At 31.4% G+C, this 19,398-nt stretch overlaps 4 protein-coding genes across 9 annotated transcripts in view; 1 reads left to right on the forward strand and 3 right to left on the reverse strand.

The window, feature by feature from the left end:
- Positions 1-4,279: 4,279 nt before the first annotated feature.
- Positions 4,280-5,996, forward strand: LOC114189740 (UDP-glycosyltransferase 79A6-like). Its single transcript, XM_028078410.2, has one exon. It carries the CDS (start codon positions 4,443-4,445, stop codon positions 5,820-5,822), a length of 1,380 nt encoding a protein of 459 aa, XP_027934211.1. The 5' UTR covers positions 4,280-4,442; the 3' UTR covers positions 5,823-5,996.
- A 2,448-nt stretch (positions 5,997-8,444) lies between these two features.
- LOC146884857 (uncharacterized) lies at positions 8,445-9,266 on the reverse strand. Its single transcript, XM_085676054.1, has one exon. It carries the CDS (start codon positions 9,264-9,266, stop codon positions 8,445-8,447), a length of 822 nt encoding a protein of 273 aa, XP_085532180.1.
- Positions 9,267-13,129: 3,863 nt separating this feature from the next.
- Positions 13,130-14,830, reverse strand: LOC114191052 (ethylene-responsive transcription factor 6-like). 2 transcript variants are annotated; one of them, XM_028080206.2, is made up of 2 exons: positions 14,096-14,830; positions 13,130-13,599 (listed from the first exon to the last, which is right to left on the reverse strand). In XM_028080206.2, the coding sequence occupies exons 1-2, from the start codon at positions 14,687-14,689 to the stop codon at positions 13,552-13,554; spliced, it is 642 nt and encodes a 213-aa protein (XP_027936007.1). In that variant the 5' UTR covers positions 14,690-14,830; the 3' UTR covers positions 13,130-13,551. The 2 variants fall into 2 exon arrangements, with proteins under 2 accessions (XP_027936007.1, XP_085532358.1); XM_085676232.1 differs by lacking the exon at positions 13,130-13,599 and having other exon boundaries at positions 13,913-14,823.
- Positions 14,831-16,574: 1,744 nt separating this feature from the next.
- Positions 16,575-19,398, reverse strand: part of LOC114191051 (ATP-dependent 6-phosphofructokinase 4, chloroplastic) — a 33,397-nt gene continuing 30,573 nt past the window's right edge. The window contains exons 11-14 of one of the 5 annotated variants that reach the window (XM_085676228.1): positions 19,220-19,391; positions 18,476-18,676; positions 17,927-18,081; positions 16,575-16,894 (exon numbers count right to left, since the gene is read on the reverse strand). In XM_085676228.1, coding sequence (XP_085532354.1) covers positions 16,778-16,894; positions 17,927-18,081; positions 18,476-18,676; positions 19,220-19,391 — 645 coding nt within the window. In that variant the 3' untranslated portion in view covers positions 16,575-16,777. Of the gene's footprint in view, positions 16,895-17,926; positions 18,082-18,475; positions 18,677-19,151; positions 19,392-19,398 lie in introns of all 5 variants that reach the window. The other 4 variants (XM_085676229.1, XM_028080205.2, XM_085676230.1 and 1 more) reach the window with 4 other exon arrangements.

The raw sequence follows: 19,398 nt of genomic DNA on the forward strand, positions 1-19,398 counted from the left end.
AACTAAATATTAAAAAAATATATAGTACATGTATTTTCTTTCTTTTTTATACTGAAAACTCATGAGATTAAAAAAATATTAACTATTAAATTAATGTTTTACTATCAAGATATAAGATAGTATTACTTTTTTATTTTAAAAATTAAAAAATAAAAGAGAACGTATAAAAATAAAAACGAAATATGTTCTTGTGTACAATTTTTTACTTGTTTTTCAGAAAAAAAAGACATAAAATAAATACAGTGAAGAACTTACGTAACAATGAATGAGAAAATAAAAAATATTTGGGTTAAGTATGTTTTTAGTCCCTAAATTTTGGTTCAAAATTGGAATTCGTCCATAAACATACTTATTAAAATTGGGTTAAGTATGTTTTTCCGAAATAAAAAATATTGGAGTTGTTTACGCAGCTTGACACATTCTCGGCTCAATATTTACTGAGAAATGCATTCGAAACCTAAAAAAAGGTTAACAAAATTGGGTTAAAAGGACTATATTCATTCATTTTTAAAGTTTAGGGACCAAAATTTATCAAAGTTTCGACCAGGGACGAATTCCAATTTTGGGTCAAAGTTCAGGGACTAAAAACATACTTAACCTAAAATATTCCAATAATTTTTATTATTTTTTATTATATTTAATTTTATGTTTTATTATACATTAATATTAAATACTATACTTTAAAAAAAATAATTAATCTAATTTAATTTTCATTTATATTATATACTACGTACATTAAAAAAAAAAAATTGGGGACCATGCCCATGCCCCCCACAAAGATCAGCTCTGAATAGAAGGTACCTTCTAAACAACACATAATTCCATTTGCCACATGTGGTATGAAGGTTCACTAATTAAAAATTAGTTGGTGAACACATTTGTTACGTTTTAATTTTAGACGATGAGTAAAAACTCAAAAGTTTTCCTGGCTGTCAAATTATAATTTAAATTTTTTAAATTCTTTAAATACGGAAAAGATAAACATGAATTTTATTTCGGAAATAATAGTAAGATAATGAAATCTATATCAATTATTCTTCGTAATAACTTGATAAAATATGCATTCATTTTTATATTGATTTTTTTTTAATTAATGTCGAATTTTCTAAAAGAAAGCTTATATTTTTAATTTTATCATGTTTTGAAATAAAAGAGTGTTAGTTTTGTTATTTATGATGTTCTTATTGTCAAGTGATTATAGTAAGTGTAATGATTTCACCACACAAACCACTGGTGTGGTAAACACTGGATAACAGAAGTGTCTTGAAAAACTCTTTCTATTTCCTGAACCATCTAAAAAACTCTACACGAATGGATATAATTTGTCATTAGCAATTCGTAGATTTCCTGTCCAATTATTTTTTAATTTTCAATTTTATTTTAATTTGAAAGCATGATAACATATTTTAGGATTAAATATTTTTTAACTCTTACTTTTAGCGAAAACTAAAACTAATTTACTTTTAAACTTTTAAGCCAAAATGCTAGTTGGACTAGTCCGCCGTGCAAACGGAAAAGTCTGGTCCGCTTCGTATAAATGTAGGTTCGAGAGTTCGTCTACTTTATTTTTTATTTTTTATAATAAAGTTTTTAATGTTTAATAGATTTGAAAATTTTATCTAGTTTACAAAATTAAGTAAAAATTTTAAGAGTTGGATGAAAAATTGATATATAATTCAACATTTTCCCTGTATCTATATTTGTAATTTAATATACATGATATATTTTTCAAATTTTTGCATATTTAAAAATACATAATAATTATCTTCTATATTTATACAAAAATTTGAAATATTTTTACAGAAATCCACAAAAAAAATAACTACACTGGTGTAAGTTTTTATTTTTATATTTTATGGGGACTAGCATGTACCAACAAATTCAATATCTTCATCACACCGTATTTCTTTTTACGGACTTATATACCGATCTGCCGTACCAGACCGACGTTTTCACCCTGTTGAATACTATTCTTTATATATATTCTTGTTCCCAACCGGCGTTGAGAAGAGAAAAAGTTAAATTCGATATATAGAAGTGCTTGCAACTACTAAAGTTTGCAACACGTGTGTAGAATTATTACCACCACATGTTTCAACTACCACAGAGTGGTGGATCCTGGAACCCAATCATAGAGAGTCATGAATAAATATAACAATGTTGAGGGAAGTCATGGAAAATTGAAGAACACCTATTTTGATATACATTAGAAGTGGGTTTTAAACCTAACTCAATCTCATAAAACTGGTTTGTAAGGTGAAGTTTGCACTTTATTTATATATTGTGAATTGGCCTTATCTCTAGTCGATGTGGGACTTCCAACACATATCCTCACGCCAAGCTATATTCATCTTGTGCGTGGACAAGAAATTATTAGGTGATCCCTTAGCGGTCCGATATCGGATGGAATATCCAAGAAAATTCGCTAGGATAGGCTTTAACTTGGCTCTGATACCATGTTAGAAGTGAACTTTAAGTCTAATTTAATCACACAAAACCGACTTGTAAAATAAAATTTGCACCTCACTTATATATTGTGAATTGGCCTTATCTTTAGTTCACGTACAAATTCCAAAAGTATAGTCAAGGGATGTGGGAACGGATAGCCTGATAGTAATAGTTTTGCAGAATTATTAGAATGGCATGTTTCAACTACCTACAGTGGTGGATCTTCGAACCCAACAACCATAGTAGAATCATCAATAAATATACCAAATCACCGTACAACAAACAACTAACACCTCATCAAACAATCAACTCATTTCCAGTGAAAAAACAGACATAAATATTTTTATTTAATTAAATCCCGATAAATTTAAATTTTTCAACTGAATTTTGATTAACTGTTTTCTGTTTAAATGTTACTTACTTTGCTGAGTTGCTATATATAATTTTATAATTTTATAATTTTATAATTATTACATAAGTCACTAGAAATGCATGGATTTATGTAAATAAACGAAAATATTATATTGAGATGTGTTTGAAACATCAAATAAACTTCATAAAATTTTGGTAAAAGGATTAAATCCACACATTTACAAAGTTGAGGGACTAAATTAATTCAAAATTTTGAGGAGGAACTAATTTTAATTTTCACTAAAAGTTGAAAGACCAAAAACATATTTAACCCTGTGGATTTAATTATTTTAACCAAATTTTCTTAAGTTTATTGGACGTATCAAATGCATTTTCATGTTAACATATGTGTCAAACGATATAAGCAACTTAGATGCTATCATGATTTTCCAACTAATATTGATATGAAAAGGTGTTAAATGATGTAAATAATTTAAATATTATCATGATTTTTTCAGTTAATATTGGAATAAAAATGTGTCAAATGATTTAAACAATTTAAATACTATTATAAAATTCTAAAATTAGACTAATATTTAAAAGAGTGAGTAATTCAAAGTGAAAGTTATGATAACTTTAACCTTATATTTTAGGCTTAAATATCTTTTTGGTCTCGTAGTGTTTGTTGCGGATGATCATCATTTTGACAGAATGTTTAAAATGATCATCATTTTGACAGAATGTTTAAAATGGTCATCATTTTCGCAATTATGTTTTATTTGGTCATTTTCTGTAACGCCGTTTAAATCATTAACGAAATATTGTACAGGTGGCACGGTTTGTATTAGGGTGTATTACGTGTACTGTACATATGGCTAACTAACGTTAATTTTTCAATTAAGGGGAAATTTTGCAATTAGGTTTTCTTTCTTGAGCTCAGATTTGCAGAGGAAACAACTAATACTTGCCATTTCATCATTGGATTGCAGTTGCAGCTAATATTTTTCATGAAACATCTGTATGCAAATTTTAGAAAAAGATTCTCTGACAAAAAATTAAAGATACTCATGTGGAAGACTGCTAGGAGCACACACCCAGCTGTTTCCTCTGCAAATCCGAGCTCAACAAAGACGAAGATGAAGAAATTTCTCTAATTGCAAAATTTCCCCTAAATTGAGAAATTAACGTTAATTAGCCATATGTACGGTACACGTAACACACCCTAATACAAACTGTGCCACCTATACAATGTTCCGTTAATGATTTAAACGGCGTTACAGAAAAGAACGAAATAAAACATGAATTGCGAAAATGATGACCATTTTAAACATTCGATAAAAATGAGGATCATTTTAAATATTCTGTCAAAATGAGGATCATCCGCAACCAACACTATGAAAGCAAAAAGGTATTTAAGCCTATATTTTACATCCAATATTCTTATAGAAGTGCTTGCAATTGCTAAGGTTTGCAACACGTTTGCAGAACTATTAGAACCACACGTCTCAACTACCCACAGCGGTGGATCCTGATCCAACCATAACAAAATCATCAATAAATATACCAAATTCAGCATATAAGTAACAGCTACCACCTCATCAAACAAACAAGGTGAGTATCAGTGAAAAACACACAACATAAACATGTCTACTGACTCTGTGAAACAGGACCAGCTTCATGTTGTTATGTTCCCATTTCTTGCATTTGGTCACATTAACCCTTTTGTTCAGTTATCGAACAAGTTGTTCTCTCATGGTGTTCGTATAACCTTATTGTCAGCTGAGTCCAACATTTCCAGAATCAGATCAACCCTTAATCTGAATCCAGCCATAAATATTATCTCACTGCAGTTCCCAAATGGCGTAAGCAGCACCGCTGATTTGCCTCCTCACTTGGCTGCAAATCTTGTGCATGCCATCGACCTTACTCAGCCTCAGCTGAAGTCTCTTCTGTTGAAACTCAAACCCCACTATGTTTTCTTCGACTTTGCACAACACTGGCTCCCAAAAATTGCTTCTGAACTCGGCGTCAAATCCGTTCGTTTCTCTAGCTTCCCTGCCATTGCTGATTCTTACATTACTGTGCCTTCCAGATTCTCGAATGTTGAGGGAAGAAACATCACTTTTGAGGATCTTAAAACCCCTCCACCTGGGTACCCTCAAACTGATGCTTCCCTCAAGGACTTCGAGGCCATGGACTTAATGTTCCTCTTCAAAAGATTTGGTGAAAATCTCACTGGTTATGAGCGAGTCATGCAAGGCTTTGGTGAGTGTTCCATCATAGTGTTCAGAAGTTGCATGGAAATTGAAGGACCCTATTTAGAGTACATGGAAAAGCAATTTGGAAAACCGGTTTTGGTGTCCGGTCCACTTGTCCCTGAGCCATCAAGGGGTGTGCTAGAGGAAAAGTGGTCCAAATGGTTAGACACTTTCCCCGCCAAATCTGTAGTATTATGCTCATTTGGTAGTGAGGCTTTTCTGAATGATGATCAAATCAAAGAACTTGCAAGTGGATTAGAACTCAGCGGCTTACCTTTCATTTTGGTTCTAAAATTCTCATCGGATCTGTGTGCTGAATCTGAGTTGGAGAGAACACTGCCAAAAGGGTTCTTGGAGAGAGTGAAGGATAGGGGATTGGTGCACACTGGTTGGTTTCAGCAGCAACTTGTGCTGAAACACCCTAGTGTTGGGTGCCATGTAGGTCATGCAGGGTTTAGTTCAGTGGTGGAAGCTATGGTGAATGAGTGTGAACTTGTGCTGTTGCCTTTGAAGGCTGACCAGTTTTTCATCACGAAGCTTGTTGTGAAGGATTTGGAGGCAGGGGTTGAGATAAATAGGAGGGAAACAGATGGGTACTTTCAGAAAGAGGATGTTCTGAAGGCATTGAAAACTTTAATGGTGGAATATGAGAAAGAGGCAGGGAAACACATAAGAGAAAACCGCATGAAATGGGGCAAGTTTTTATCTGATAATGACGATAACTTCATCACAGATCTTGTTTCCCAGTTGAAGTCTATGGCTTAATCATATCCTCACATTTTCATCTATTGTATCACTATCTTCTTATCGTTTTGCTTTCCCTTTCTACCTCTGAATTTTTGTTTCCCAACATCAAATAAACCTCTTTTTTTTAGGTGATATAATAAGTACGTATTATATAATTAATAAAGAAAATTAATAACTAATTTTTTGTATTGAGTTCATGATTTCAGGATATTCATTTTTAAATGTAGATCGGTGTGAATGGAATGGAGCCCACTTCATTTTGAGAAATAAATAATAAATCACATTCATGTGAGTAGGTTCCCATCATTTTCTTTGTTCTTCCGACAATCATTATATGAGTAGGTTGATGTCTCTTGTGTTTCCGTATTAAAACATTTACATATATCAATTATTTTTTTTCACATATTGCAGCCATGTGAATTTACCCTCAAGACACAAATCCATTTTTTCATACTAGAATTCGGGTGAAGATCGGTCTTGGTTGAATTCATCCTGGTTAAAATTCGGTTGTATTCAGTCGAGTTGGTTGCGACTGAAATTTGGATGTATTCGACTGAGTCTGTCTCGACCGAAATTTGGTTGAAGCTGAAATTTCGTCCAGTTGACCCTAACTCAAATTTAACTGTATTCTGCCCAGTTGGCCCTATTAGGCTCAGTCGATCCTAGTCAAAATTCGGTTGAATCCAATCAAGTTGGAATCGACCGAAATTTGGCCAAGTAAACCCCTAGCCAAAATTTGACCGAATTTCGCCAAGTAAGCCCTGACCAAATTTCGGCCGAGTAGACCACAATCGAAATTCAACAAGTTGGCCCAACTTAATTGGCCTAACTGAAATTCGGCCAAGTCGGTCTAGCCGAAATTTGGTCGAATTGGCCCCAGATGAAACTCTACCAAATTCAATTATTTCGGCTCGATGAGACAAGTTTTTGAAATCTCAATTTAAATTTCTTTTATAAAAAATGATTTCTTTATGTTGAACTTGTTCCAAATATTTGGAAATGAATTTAAATCTTGATCCAAACTTTTAAATCTAGATTTATATCTTGATTCAAATATTTGAATTTGGATTTTAAAATAATCCAAACTTGTTATGCAAAAAAAAGATGGATTTAGATCTTGATCCAATAATTTGAATTTAAGATGAATCTGGACTTGATCTTTAAAAATTCAATCCATGATCAACCCTATATGAAAATTATTTATTATGTTTTAGAAAACTCATTCTAGAAATTTTTTTTGAAAGATCATACACACCAATATATATATATATATATATATATATATATATATATATATATATATATATTACTCTCTTTTTTTAGTTAGGAGAAATCTTTTTTTAAATCCAATTCATACGTTTAAGAAAGGTTGTTTTCAAAATTATGTTTTGAAAATTCTGTTATAGAAATCATGTTATATAATTTTTTTAAAATTGGTTTACAATGTTTTCAAAATGGCTTAAATATACATTTGGTCCATATTTTCGTCAAAAATATTCAATTTGGTCCCTATTTTCGTTGTTTGGTCAATTTGGTCCTCAATTTTGTAAAATTGCATTCAATCAAGTCCTTTTAGCGGACAATGTTAAAATTGTTAACGGAACAATGACAACGTAGAACTGTTTAGCTGACGTGGCTCGTTATGCATTTTTGTTGGCAGTGTGTTTATTTAATTTTAACAATTCGGAAAAAAATAATTAAGTTAAGTTAAAAAGTTAAAAAGTAGGCAAGTGTAACTTAAGTGCAACGAGAGAAATTGTGCAGCGAGAAAAAGGGGAAAAATAATGGTTCATAGGCACGAAATTAGGGTTCGTGAAAAAGGGGAAAATCAATTTGCTGAAATCTTCTTCCGCTTACATTCCACTTCGATACATTCCACTTTGAAATTGTGCTTTGTTCATGGGTGAAGTTCGTCTTCAAGCAGTTCGAAGGTTTGGAGCGTCAATGAGGTTAGTTGATTGTAAATATTGGTTTATGGTGGTCTCATTTGCGGTGGGTTTTTATAGTTGTGTTGTTTATTGTTTATAAAGTGTAAATTTTCGTTGATTTGTTGTTTGTGTTGTCGCTTTCGATAGTAGAGAGTGTTAATATTTTATGTTTCGGTGGTCCCCTTATGTTTCTCTTTTTTTATGCGTTTTTCAGTTGTGGTCCCCCGTTTAATTGATACTATGTTATTTTATTTTTGTTTTTAGATGTGTGACGAGAGATTTAAGGTTGTGGTCCACCATGGTGGACATTTTGTTCAAAATGGTGGCCTTTTATATGTGGGTGAATTTATTGATGATTGGTCATGTGACCCAGACACATGGGGGTATTTTGAGGTGTTAGACACACTTAAGTTTATGAGTTATTTAGCTGTTAAAGAGTTGTGGTATGTTGTAGATAAACATTTGCAAATTTTGTATGATGATAATGGGTCAATTAATATGGTTAACGTTGCTAAGCGTACTGGAGAAGTCCATTTGTTTGTGGTCCACATTGTGTCAGAAGCAATAGTTGTAGATGATAATGTAAAAAGTAATTTGGAATATGCACTTGTTGAAGTTAATGTTGAGTTGGGAGGTGCAGGGTTGAGTGTAGTTGTCTTGGGGGGTGAAGGTTTGATTGAGGCTAACTTGGGAGGTGGAGGTGAGGATGAAGCTAATTTGAGAGGTGGAGGTGAGGATCAGGCTGACTTGGGAGATGGAGGTTAGGATCGGGCTGCTGTAAGTAGAGGTGAGGATGAGGCTGACTTTGGAGGTGGAGGTAAGGATGAAGCTGATTCGCTCTTCCTCTTCTGCCACCACGTCCTCGAAAACGTTGATTATCAACTCTAGTACTGAAGGTTTGATCAGTACTTTTCTCACTGTTCTTTCTTTCAATCAGCCGCTGCTCGTGAGCTTCTAAAGAATTTTGCAATTCTTCAAAACTCATCGTCGTAAGATCCTTGCATTCTTTAATGGCAACAACGATGTGATCATAATGGGGTGTAAGTGTTCGAAGGATTTTAGCCACAACCTTGCTGTTCTTCACAGGTTCATCACAGGTTCTCATGGAATTGACCAAAACTTGCAACCTTCCAAGATAGTCTGCAACTGATTCTTGATCTTTCATGCACAGTAATTCATACTGTCGCTGCAGGGACTGTAGTTTAACTGCCTTAATTTTTCCAGCATTACCATATGTTTCTTGCAAGATGTCCCATATCTCCTTGGATGTTGTGGCTTTTGAGATTTTCTGGAAAGCAGTGGCAGATACACACTGGTGCAGTAACATCCGAGCTTTGCAATCCAGCCTTCGATTCTCCTTGTATGCATTTTTTGTTTCATCTGTAGCATTCTTGGCTGGTTCTTGCAGTCCTTTCTTTACTATATCATCCACCTCCTGGAAACCAAGAATGGCTTCCATCTTGACACACCAATCACCATAACTTGTGCCATCGAACACAGGTAAGTTGCCAGAAATCACGCCTCCAGCAGCCATGAAGCTAATACACGTAACAAGCTTCTATCACACTAAGCCACACCCTCAGATCCTCCTGGGTCGAAAGGGCTCTTGATACCACTGTTAGCAGAGAGATGGAGAGAAGAGTATAATGCATACACTGATAGAGAGTAAGAGAAATTAGAATGTATTTCTCATATCACTGAAAGTGGAAGATACAAAATATTTATACAAAAACAGAAACGTAACAGAAACTATTAACTGCCACACTTAATGCAATTATTACAGTTATGATATTTTGAATTACAATAACAACAGAAGTTACAATGAGTAAAAGATAAAGTTGTTCTGAGTAAAAGATAAAGTTGTTCTTGTGACCAGAACTGAGGTGATAATAGTTATACAACTGATAATTAATTTTACGGCTATGAAAACCAATTCTATACACAAGATAACCAAATCTACGCATAAGAGAATGATGTTTTTCTTTTCTTTTTATTTGTATTAGTTGAGTCCAAAGAAAAAAAAAATATAGAGAAAGGGGAAGTTGGAAATAATAATAATAATAATAAAAATATAGATAATACAAAAAATATTAATAATAATAATAATTTTTATTACAGGGATAATTTGTTCATCTTATAATTTTATCTAATAAATTTTTTTCCGTACAACCAAAAAAAAGTCGAGATTTCTCGAATTTCAATTCAACCAATCCTGCATTACTAATATTTACTGATTCTGGTATTATATTAAAATTTTTCTGATCCCTCCGGATCCGAGTTGATAATTAAATATCCGTGCTGTGGCTATACGTGTTCAAGGGTATTTATGAACAAAATTTAAGATGGATAGTTTATAAGGAGGGACCACCTATAAGTAGTGATTATTGTAATATTTGTTTATAAAAAGATTAATTGTGGAAATTATATTATATGTATTTGTATATATATATATATATATATATATATATATATATATATATATATATATATATATATATATATATATTGATATTTATAAAAAATTAAAATTAAAATTTAATTTATATTTTATTAAATTTAATTAAATTTATATTTTATTAAATTAAATTAAATTTATATTTATATTTTATTAAATTTAATATATATTTTATTAAATTTAATTTAATTAAAACTAAAGTTTATTATATTTTATTAGATTAAATTAAATTTAAATTTAAATTTAATTTTATATTTTTTTTAATTTTATTTAAATTTATTTTAAAAAATTATAAAATATATTTTTTAAATATATGTGGATATTTTTTAAATGGGCACTTGTAGATCATCATACGGTAGTGGGTGAATTTTTTTTGTTGCTTGTTGGATTGTGGGTAATCACTATCCGTGACCGACCTGACTCGTTGTTATCTCTACCTTTGACATCAATGTTGTTGATCAGTGCATCAAGGTGGCCGAATGTGTCCCATGACATATGCATGTGTCTAACGACGACAACACCATCGACAGTGACGCAGAGGCTTTGATCACCTTCTACGAGCTCTGTTGACCAATGACGGATCTTCATCAAAATTTTTAGGGGAGCCAAAATAATATACGCAAAAATTTATATATTTAATATTATTGTGATTAATTTAATAAAAATGAATACATAATCTAGTATATTTATAATTATCAAAAAAATTACATATATGTATTAGAATGTCTATCGTTTTTTCATATTTTTGAACTCATGGTAAATTGAATTATAATTAAATTTTTCAGTTAACTTTTTTTATGTAAATAACCATGTTATCTGCAAAATATCCATCTTCCATTTTATTAACATGCATTTGATTCAAAAATATTCACAAGCTTTCATTTAATTGTTATGCGATAAACAACCATATTATCATGTTTTCATCTTCACTAGTAGTTTCTCTATCAATTTAAAAAAAAAATATTCTTTTGTTTTTCATTAATATACCTATTTAAAAAATAAATTTAGGACTAAAAAATAATTTATCATAATCTAATCAAAAGTTGAGAGATATAATTACTAAAAAAAAGTATGATAATCAAAGTTATAATTAAAAATCGACTATGAAAGATCACATAGTACATTGTTTCTTCTTCTATATTAATAAAAAATGAATATACAAAAAGGTCATGAGATAAAAAATAATGCTAAATGTTAAACAAATAGTTCACTATTAAGTGAGGCAAAAGAAAGTTACCTTATTTATTTATTTAATAATGAAAGAGAAAATATGAGAAAAATGAAGATAAAAATACTTAGTTTATGTCTAATTTTTTTTAGTAACAAAAAAAGAAAAAGCATAAGAGAAAAATACAACATATGAAAAATTCAAAAGACAATGAGAGAGAAAATAAAAAATATCTTAATAATTTTATTTCTTTATATATTTAATTTTATATTTTAATATTTATTATTGTACTTTATAAAATAAATAAAAATATACTTAATTTAATTTTTATTAATTTTAAATATAATATTATTTAATTTAAAAAATATAAACAATTTAAAAAAATTTAAAAATTTATATAATTTAAAAAAAATTAAATATAAAATAATAAAAATAAAATAAAAAATTTGGGGGAGGGGGGCCGTGGCCCTCGCCTGCCCCTTGCATCCTCCGTCGCTGCTATTGACGACGACATCCTGGGATAAGAGGCAGTCGACTCGATGAGTTGTCAGGACGATGAGGCAGCCGATGCGGCCAAGGTTGAGACATAAGTCACAACTAAGGTTGAAGGAAGCATCGATGACCATAACGACCTTTTCGGCAAGGGTGGACTAGGGTTCAAGGGAGAATTGGAGAGAAATTCGAAGAGTGAGTTTGTTGAGACTAAGTTGAAAGAAGATATAATAAAATTTTAAAATTGTAAAATCATAAAATATAAAATTATAGGTTATAAAATAATAAAATAATAAAATTACATATGTCGATAATATGGTAAGATAATAATAACGTGAGTCATTTAATAACTATATCACTAAATTAACATCAAATTCAATTGAAAAAATTAAATTTATTAAGTATTTAATAGTCTATATAAATTTATTAAAAATTCAATTCAAAGTTTTCAAAATTTTCAATGAACTAAATCATGATTAAACCTATAATCATGATTACTATAAATTTATATTTGTTTATAGTAATCATACTTACATATGCAAAAGTAGAGATATTCCTTATCCCATTCATAAAATTTTCACCTTTTAGTTGAACTTATGTGATCATGTTTTGATGTGAACTCTATTTGCACAAGGGTGACAAACTTAAGATATTTAGAGTTAGAACCTTGTAGGAAACTTGGAAAATTAGTGAAAAAGGTGGATTAGGAAAATGTTGAAATTTTAGCCAGGACAATATTGTGGAAACGTTAATATCTTAAGTTGTAAAACTTCAATTGACATGATTCCAGAATGAGGTGAAAGTTCACATTTTAAACTATAATTTAGGTTTAAGAAACACTCATTTTGGGAAAGTAGAAAGAGAGTTATGACCACAAGATAAATTTGGGCAAAATTGAGTTTTTTTTTTCTTTTTTCTGAAATTTGGGTGGAGAAGAAAGCACAAGAGTTGAATATGAAAGGTGGAAAGAAATAATCACTATTTCCAAAGGAGACATCACACAAATGATGAAAAAGTCCTTTGATATAACCAAGAGTTCTTGAATCACTCAAAAATTTAGGAGAATCACTTTCACTGAGATAAAAGAGGTGAACTCTAATATTTCTGATCTAATATTTCTGAATAAAATTCAACTTATCTTCTTAATAGAAAATGATTCGGTTTATATAAAATCTTTATCCATCAAAATTACAAAAGACTCATTGATTGCAAACAACACACTTAAGTTAATAATTCCACTATTTAATGGCTGATTGTAACTGAAATTGTGACAACCCAAAAGTCACCAAAAACATTCAAGTATGCATACTCTTAGTCTTTCAAGAGCTAATGACTAAGTTGTCCATTAGGCCTTTATCACAATTTGAAATAAAACCAAATTAAAGCCCATTAATTGATTAACCAAAAACATAATTTGGTTAGCCAATATTATAAAGGATTAGACCATTATTTACACAAACTAATAACTTAAAAAAACTGCAGCAAAGTGGCGTGTTAGTCCTTCTCCATTTGGACTATGATGCAATTCACAACCTTGGTCTTTTCTCCTTGAAATTTGGACTTGTATTCAAATAATATGGACAACACATGTTGAAGAGCTTCCCTTACTTTCCTTACTCTAGCCCTTGTCATAGGTTCTTCAAGTTCTTCAAATAAATCCTTGTCCTTGCTCATTGACACATCTCCATCATGCTTTATGGATTATCATTTAACATCACATCGGGTGATGTAGTTTATAATTTTGTTCAAAATCTGTGATGAAATTGTAAAATGGATATTTATTACTTTCATATAAATAAACATTGTAATAAAATATAGATTCTAATTGACTCTATAATTAGATAATTAGAGAAGACTACATTATTGTGATTGAAAAGTAAAATATTTTGTTCAATTACATTAATCGAAAAACTAACTATTACAATAGGAAGTAAATCACTTTCAACATGGTCAGTGATTCTGAAATATATAAATCAAACTAAGGTGAGTATTATCACACATTTTAGTTTGAGAGCTTTGTATGAACAAATACACATTTTTGTTATGTATAGACACCTATCTCCAATGCATATAATAAAACACACATTTAAATCATTTTCTCTATTACAGTGTTGAATTCAATTTCATCCCATATGCTTCCCTTAGCCATAACTCAAGGTTTTAGATAACAAAACTTTGCATTAACTTATTTAACTGACAAAAAAAACATGGTACTCACTCCTACAGTGACTTATTTTTCATGACATACATGAGTTGAAGTTGTGACAGTTGCAGAGTAGTCTCTTCTTCTCTTCCTGCCAGAAGTGTTGGGTTGTGGATGAGACTTTCCAGCCTCCAAGGGGAAATTCAACACAGCCTTCTGACCCCTCATTCTGAAGGCAGCACAATCATAAGCCTTAGCAGCATCAATTTCACTGTCATACGTGCCTAGCCACACCCTGCTACCTTTCCTTTTGGGGTCACGGATTTCTGCAGCAAACTTCCCCCATGGTCTTCTCCTCACTCCTCTGTAACGCCTTGCCTCATAACAACATGTTACTTCCTTTTTCACTGGCACAATTGGATCTTCCAAATCAGAATTCTGGAGTGGACTTGTAGCAAAGGGGTTTTGGATATTATGATTAGAAGTGAGATTTGACAGTTCTTTGTCTGCTTCAAAATCAAAGCATTCTAGAAACCTGCAGAAGCTGCTCTGTTCTGAAAACTTTGAATCCAAATCAAGTTCTGATGAGGAGTCTTCAACTTTTACAGGGATGAGGTTGGTGAGAAACGGGTCTGAAATATCTCCCAAGAGATATTGGCGCATCAGTTTCAGAGTTGAAATTTCTTCTTCTGTGGCCATCTTTGAGAAACAAGAACTCTTGAACAGGGTTGGTTTATTTGGGATGTATAAAAGGGTAGAAAAAATATATATATAGAATTTGAGAGAGAAAAAATTGTCACTGAAAAAATGGTCCCTATTGATACATCAGAATTCATTATGTAGTTAATGGGAATGGAGACTTAAACGGTTTTCACTCTGGAAGTACATAATCTTATCCAAATTAAATGATCTTTCTATTTGGGTACCCCACATTGAAGCAACATAATCATTATTGGTTAGATGCTCAACTTGCTCTTTGGCAGTTAGCAAAACAGCTGTTTTGTACAAAGAGCAAATAAATCAAGTAAACCAATAGGGACAAGAAACTTGACAACTTGTATGCAGAGAGTCAACAACTTGTTTTTGCTTTGTTTCTTGCTGATTAGTATACACTGCATTGCAAGCTAGAAAAAAGGCTGCTGTTTTAAATATATGGTTCAACTTGTATCAAGACGATTAAGGACATTAATTTTGATATTTTAGACAAATCACATCAAAGCATTGAAGCATTGTCTTTGACGTATACTTTATACACTTGCGTAGTGGCTTAGCTAGAACCAACAAAGCAGAAGATATGTTATAAGTATTATCTCTAAATCTTCAGATATAATTTAGTTTTGTACAAGTATACTGCATCTGTACGACACTTCAATAGACACAAGTCAATTCAACAGTGCAAATCTCCAAAATCATTTTTTTCGAGATGATCGATTCATTTTTTTCTGATTAAAAGAAAACAAGTAAACCAGGAATTTCACTTTTTGAACACGAGACTGACTCTTCAACTACATCATCAATCTGATGTATGTTAAAGTGTAAAAATATACTTGCCTTGATTAACACAAGCACGCTCGTAAATCACTTGCATCCACAAGGATAATTACTGAATGATTTTTTATTGTTTTTCTTACGAATATTAAAATGTGCAGACACGTGACTGAATTTGATTATTGAGCATAATTGGACTCTTGTAAGACGAGTACGTATAATGAAGGGAATGATGCATCTATCTCTGTCTGTTCTAAAATAACTGAAGTTATGAAGCACTTCTATGAAAATTAATGATAAATATACCTTCCTATTTCACTTTATACTCGTGCTCGCTTTATGTTAGCAACTTTGTAAACTATTTTTATTTTTTATTTTGGAAAAATGATTCAATATTTACTTTCTATGTATATAGATGGGAGTTTCCCATCTTTCTCACTCTCTTAGTTGCAATCTATATTCTCTCTTCTTTCTAGTTTTAGAGTATATTTCAATCAATCATTGAAAACAAACATTATCTTTTAATTTTAACTTAATTTTAAATTATAAAACTAAAGTAAAAACTATTGATTAAATTAATATAAATTAAAATTAATCTTCATTTAATGCTATACATGAATTTTTTTCATTTGTGTAAAAGTTAGACAGTGACAAAAAGAAAAGAGGGTATTTAGAAGTACAAATTTCTTACGGTTACGCCACCACCCTAGCCACCCTAACGGTGCCTGCTGTCCTGTCTAAAAGCTATTCAATTCTAATTTTCAACACGCCCACTTCCCTATTATAAAAGGCAGTATCAGCTACCATATGTTACTGCATCATCCAAACATAAAACTGATCGATAAGATTGAATTTATTTAGTATCACAGAAATATGAATACGTAGAAGATAATTAAAGAATTTAATTTTTATTTTATTTCCCTCTTACCTTTATTTAACTTTTGTTTTTTTTTTCATTTACTCTAGTTTTTTTTTCTATTAGGTGCATTCAGGGACTTAAAATGTTGCCATGGATTAAAAAATTTCATATCCATAGCATATCCCTCAATAGTTATAGCATTTTAAAAATAAATAAAACATAAGGCTAACATGAGACTTTCTTGAAACAGTTTTCAACAATTTTTTTTTTTTTAATTGCTAAACACATTCTAGGCAACCCCCAATTAACAAAATGGATAGGTAGTATCATCCCCCCGTATGCTAAATAAATGTTAATGCATCAATTAACAGAAATGAATCAATATCAATAAACCTGGATAGAGGTCATAATCCAATAATCATATAGTATTAGTTGATGACCTATTTGTCAACTCTTTCTTGATCAGATGCAACGAAACCTGGTTGATTCGTTGATAAAAGAAGTCTAGCCCACATCCTATCACTCAGCCTGACCGTTTTCTGCCTCTCAGTCACACGCTGCAACAAGAAAAATAATAATATGAGAAACGATGTTGAACAAAATCTCCGACAAAGTTACACACTTAACAGAAACGACTAGTTGTATGGAGAAATTATCAAATAATGAATGTCTTTTCACTGAAGATATCCAATTATAAAAAGCAAACAAAAATGCAGCATGTTGTAAGTGTTGATAGTCAGGGTCTGTCAGATGGTGTCTGAGATGAGATGGACCCAAAAAGAGCTTCAGTTTTCTTGTGGTTTCAGATGCCGCATGTAATTTCCGTGGCAAATTTATTTCCAGGGTTTAAATTTAAGAAATTTCATCAACCTCCTGGAACTTTCATAAAAAAATTGCATATTTTTGTGCCTGGCTGGCATGCAGGCAAGCTTTCTTTTCTTCATCTTCAGCCATCTTTTCTAATAGTTAGTCCTATCCTAGTTATACCAGTTCAATTTTTTGGCCCAAGAAAAAAGTCTCTATAAAGACTAATGTATGGTATTTTCCTTAATGCATGTAAGAATAAATCACTTTTTCTATGTTTTTCTTGTGTAGAAGATTGCTAAGTGGAAAGAAACAATGGCAAGTTGTTAGGGGAGAATCCAGGTGGACGTTAGGAAAGCTTATTCAACAATAAGAATCAAAATGCTAATTGATTATTCTAACATGGGTACACAAGGTTTCATCCATTAGGAACAGTTGGTCTTTTGGATGTTGAGTATGAATGCAGAGTCTGTACGGCATGGAATTCATTCAATGGCTCAATTTAATAACTATTCCAATATATTACTCTATCCCACAACCCTTGATGTTTTAGTTTAGAAAAGTTTTCTATTGAATTGTAGTATGTAAAAACTGATAACCTAGTGAAGAAAACAACACAAGATATTTGAGTAGAACATCTATAGGTAATTAATAGAATATATAATTGTATCAGAAAATAACAAAGCAAACAAAAATACTAAAAGATTAAGCGTAGCACAATGTTTTGCAATGAGAGTAATTTACTTGAATTGAAAATACACGAGTTAATGAAATAAACCACTCACAGCAATTGGGATATAAGCATGTCTACTGTTCACAGGCCCGACTGTGAAGCCAGTGAATCCTACCATAGCTCCATGGACAGCACCATGAGCAAGGAGAGTGCAGTAGATGTTGTCTGAGGCATTACTTGGAATAGCTCGAATCATGTACGTTGGATCTATGAAAATAATGAACGAGTTTTATAACGAAAATAACAAATTTCAAGATTTCAAGTAGAGCAAGCTGCTCCAAGATTAACTGTTTTTAAATAAATTAGCGAATAATTACTACATCTCTAGAAGAAAAAGGTTAAAAAATGAAATAATTTTTTTCATACACTTAAATTAACTTATTCACGAGTTAAAAACAAGAATTCATAGAAACCCTAAGTAGGACTTCTACAAATTAGCTTACAATACAATACAATAGCATGTAAAATTGACAAATATTTAGATCTATTGGATAACGCATTTGAAAGACATTTCTTCCAAAGATTATCAAGCTATTTGTTAGAGGCAAGCAACCTTCATTAAAATAAATAAAAAATATTCTTGGGAAACTAAAGAAAATACCTATATATTTCATATTCACTGCTATCTTTCGAAACATTGTGAAATAATTCTGCAATAAAAAATATGTCAATGAAGAGACGGTGAATAACTTAAAAGATGACAAATCCAAGTTTCTGCACTCTACAACGCTCAGTTCAGCCTTTTTTGACAGTCGCTCCATAGGTAGTCCTTTCCGGCCTAAAGATGACCATAATAAGGTGGCTTTCAAACAAAGAATAAAGTATAATCAGAAAACTATATTGTTGAACTAAATTATGAAGTTATGATGGGATAGTTGTAAAGTCCACATTAACGAATTTCCAATTTCCGCATTCTCCCAAAGTGTCATGATTAAAAGGAGAGGAAGCATCGTTAAAACGAAACAAGAAAATTACAGATGACTGTAATTGATATTTAACACTCTAGAATCTGTCTTTTAGCAAGTTAACTGGCCCCATCGGCATAAATCAGATTCAGAAAAGAAATGCAGGACTTTCTTTTGAGTGGATGTTTTTGCTATGGTCATAAATCTTTTTAAGTACTAAACTCAACTCTACTATCGAAAAGATATCCAATTTTATGCAGTCTCAAGTCCAGTCAATTTAAAAAGGTGTAGGTACATCTTATACATTTCTACGAATATTATACATCTATAACCAAGACAAAATACAAATAAAGGAAAGATAATGCAACATACTTTGATCTTATCAGATAACCATGTACCAACATCAAGAAGTAGCTTGTTCCCTGATGCATCCTTTTTACCTGCATCATGCCCTTCTGCAGCAACATATTCCTGACCTGCTCCTTCGGCTACCACAATAACAAAATGCCCATTTTCTTTTAGCCTCTCTTCAATAAACTCAAAAAGCCCACCTCTTCCTTCCAAATAAAAGGGAGACTCTGGAATCAAGCAGCAATCCTGTAATGACTCCAGCTATTAT

The sequence above is a fragment of the Vigna unguiculata genome, chromosome 7 (assembly GCF_037176805.1).
Source record: "Vigna unguiculata cultivar grain cowpea cultivar isolate G323 ecotype 2 chromosome 7, ASM3717680v1, whole genome shotgun sequence".
NCBI classification, from domain to species: domain Eukaryota; kingdom Viridiplantae; phylum Streptophyta; class Magnoliopsida; order Fabales; family Fabaceae; genus Vigna; species Vigna unguiculata.

Coding starts and splice junctions, on each gene's coding strand:
- LOC114191052 (XM_028080206.2), bottom strand. CDS start 14,689: ATGGCCACAGAAGAAGAAATTTCAACTCTGAAACTGATGCGCCAATAT. Junction 13,600..14,095: donor CTGTCACAACTTCAACTCAT/GTATGTCATGAA, acceptor ATTTCATCACAG/ATTTTGAACAAAATTATAAA.
- LOC114189740 (XM_028078410.2), top strand. CDS start 4,443: ATGTCTACTGACTCTGTGAAACAGGACCAGCTTCATGTTGTTATGTTC.
- LOC146884857 (XM_085676054.1), bottom strand. CDS start 9,266: ATGGCTGCTGGAGGCGTGATTTCTGGCAACTTACCTGTGTTCGATGGC.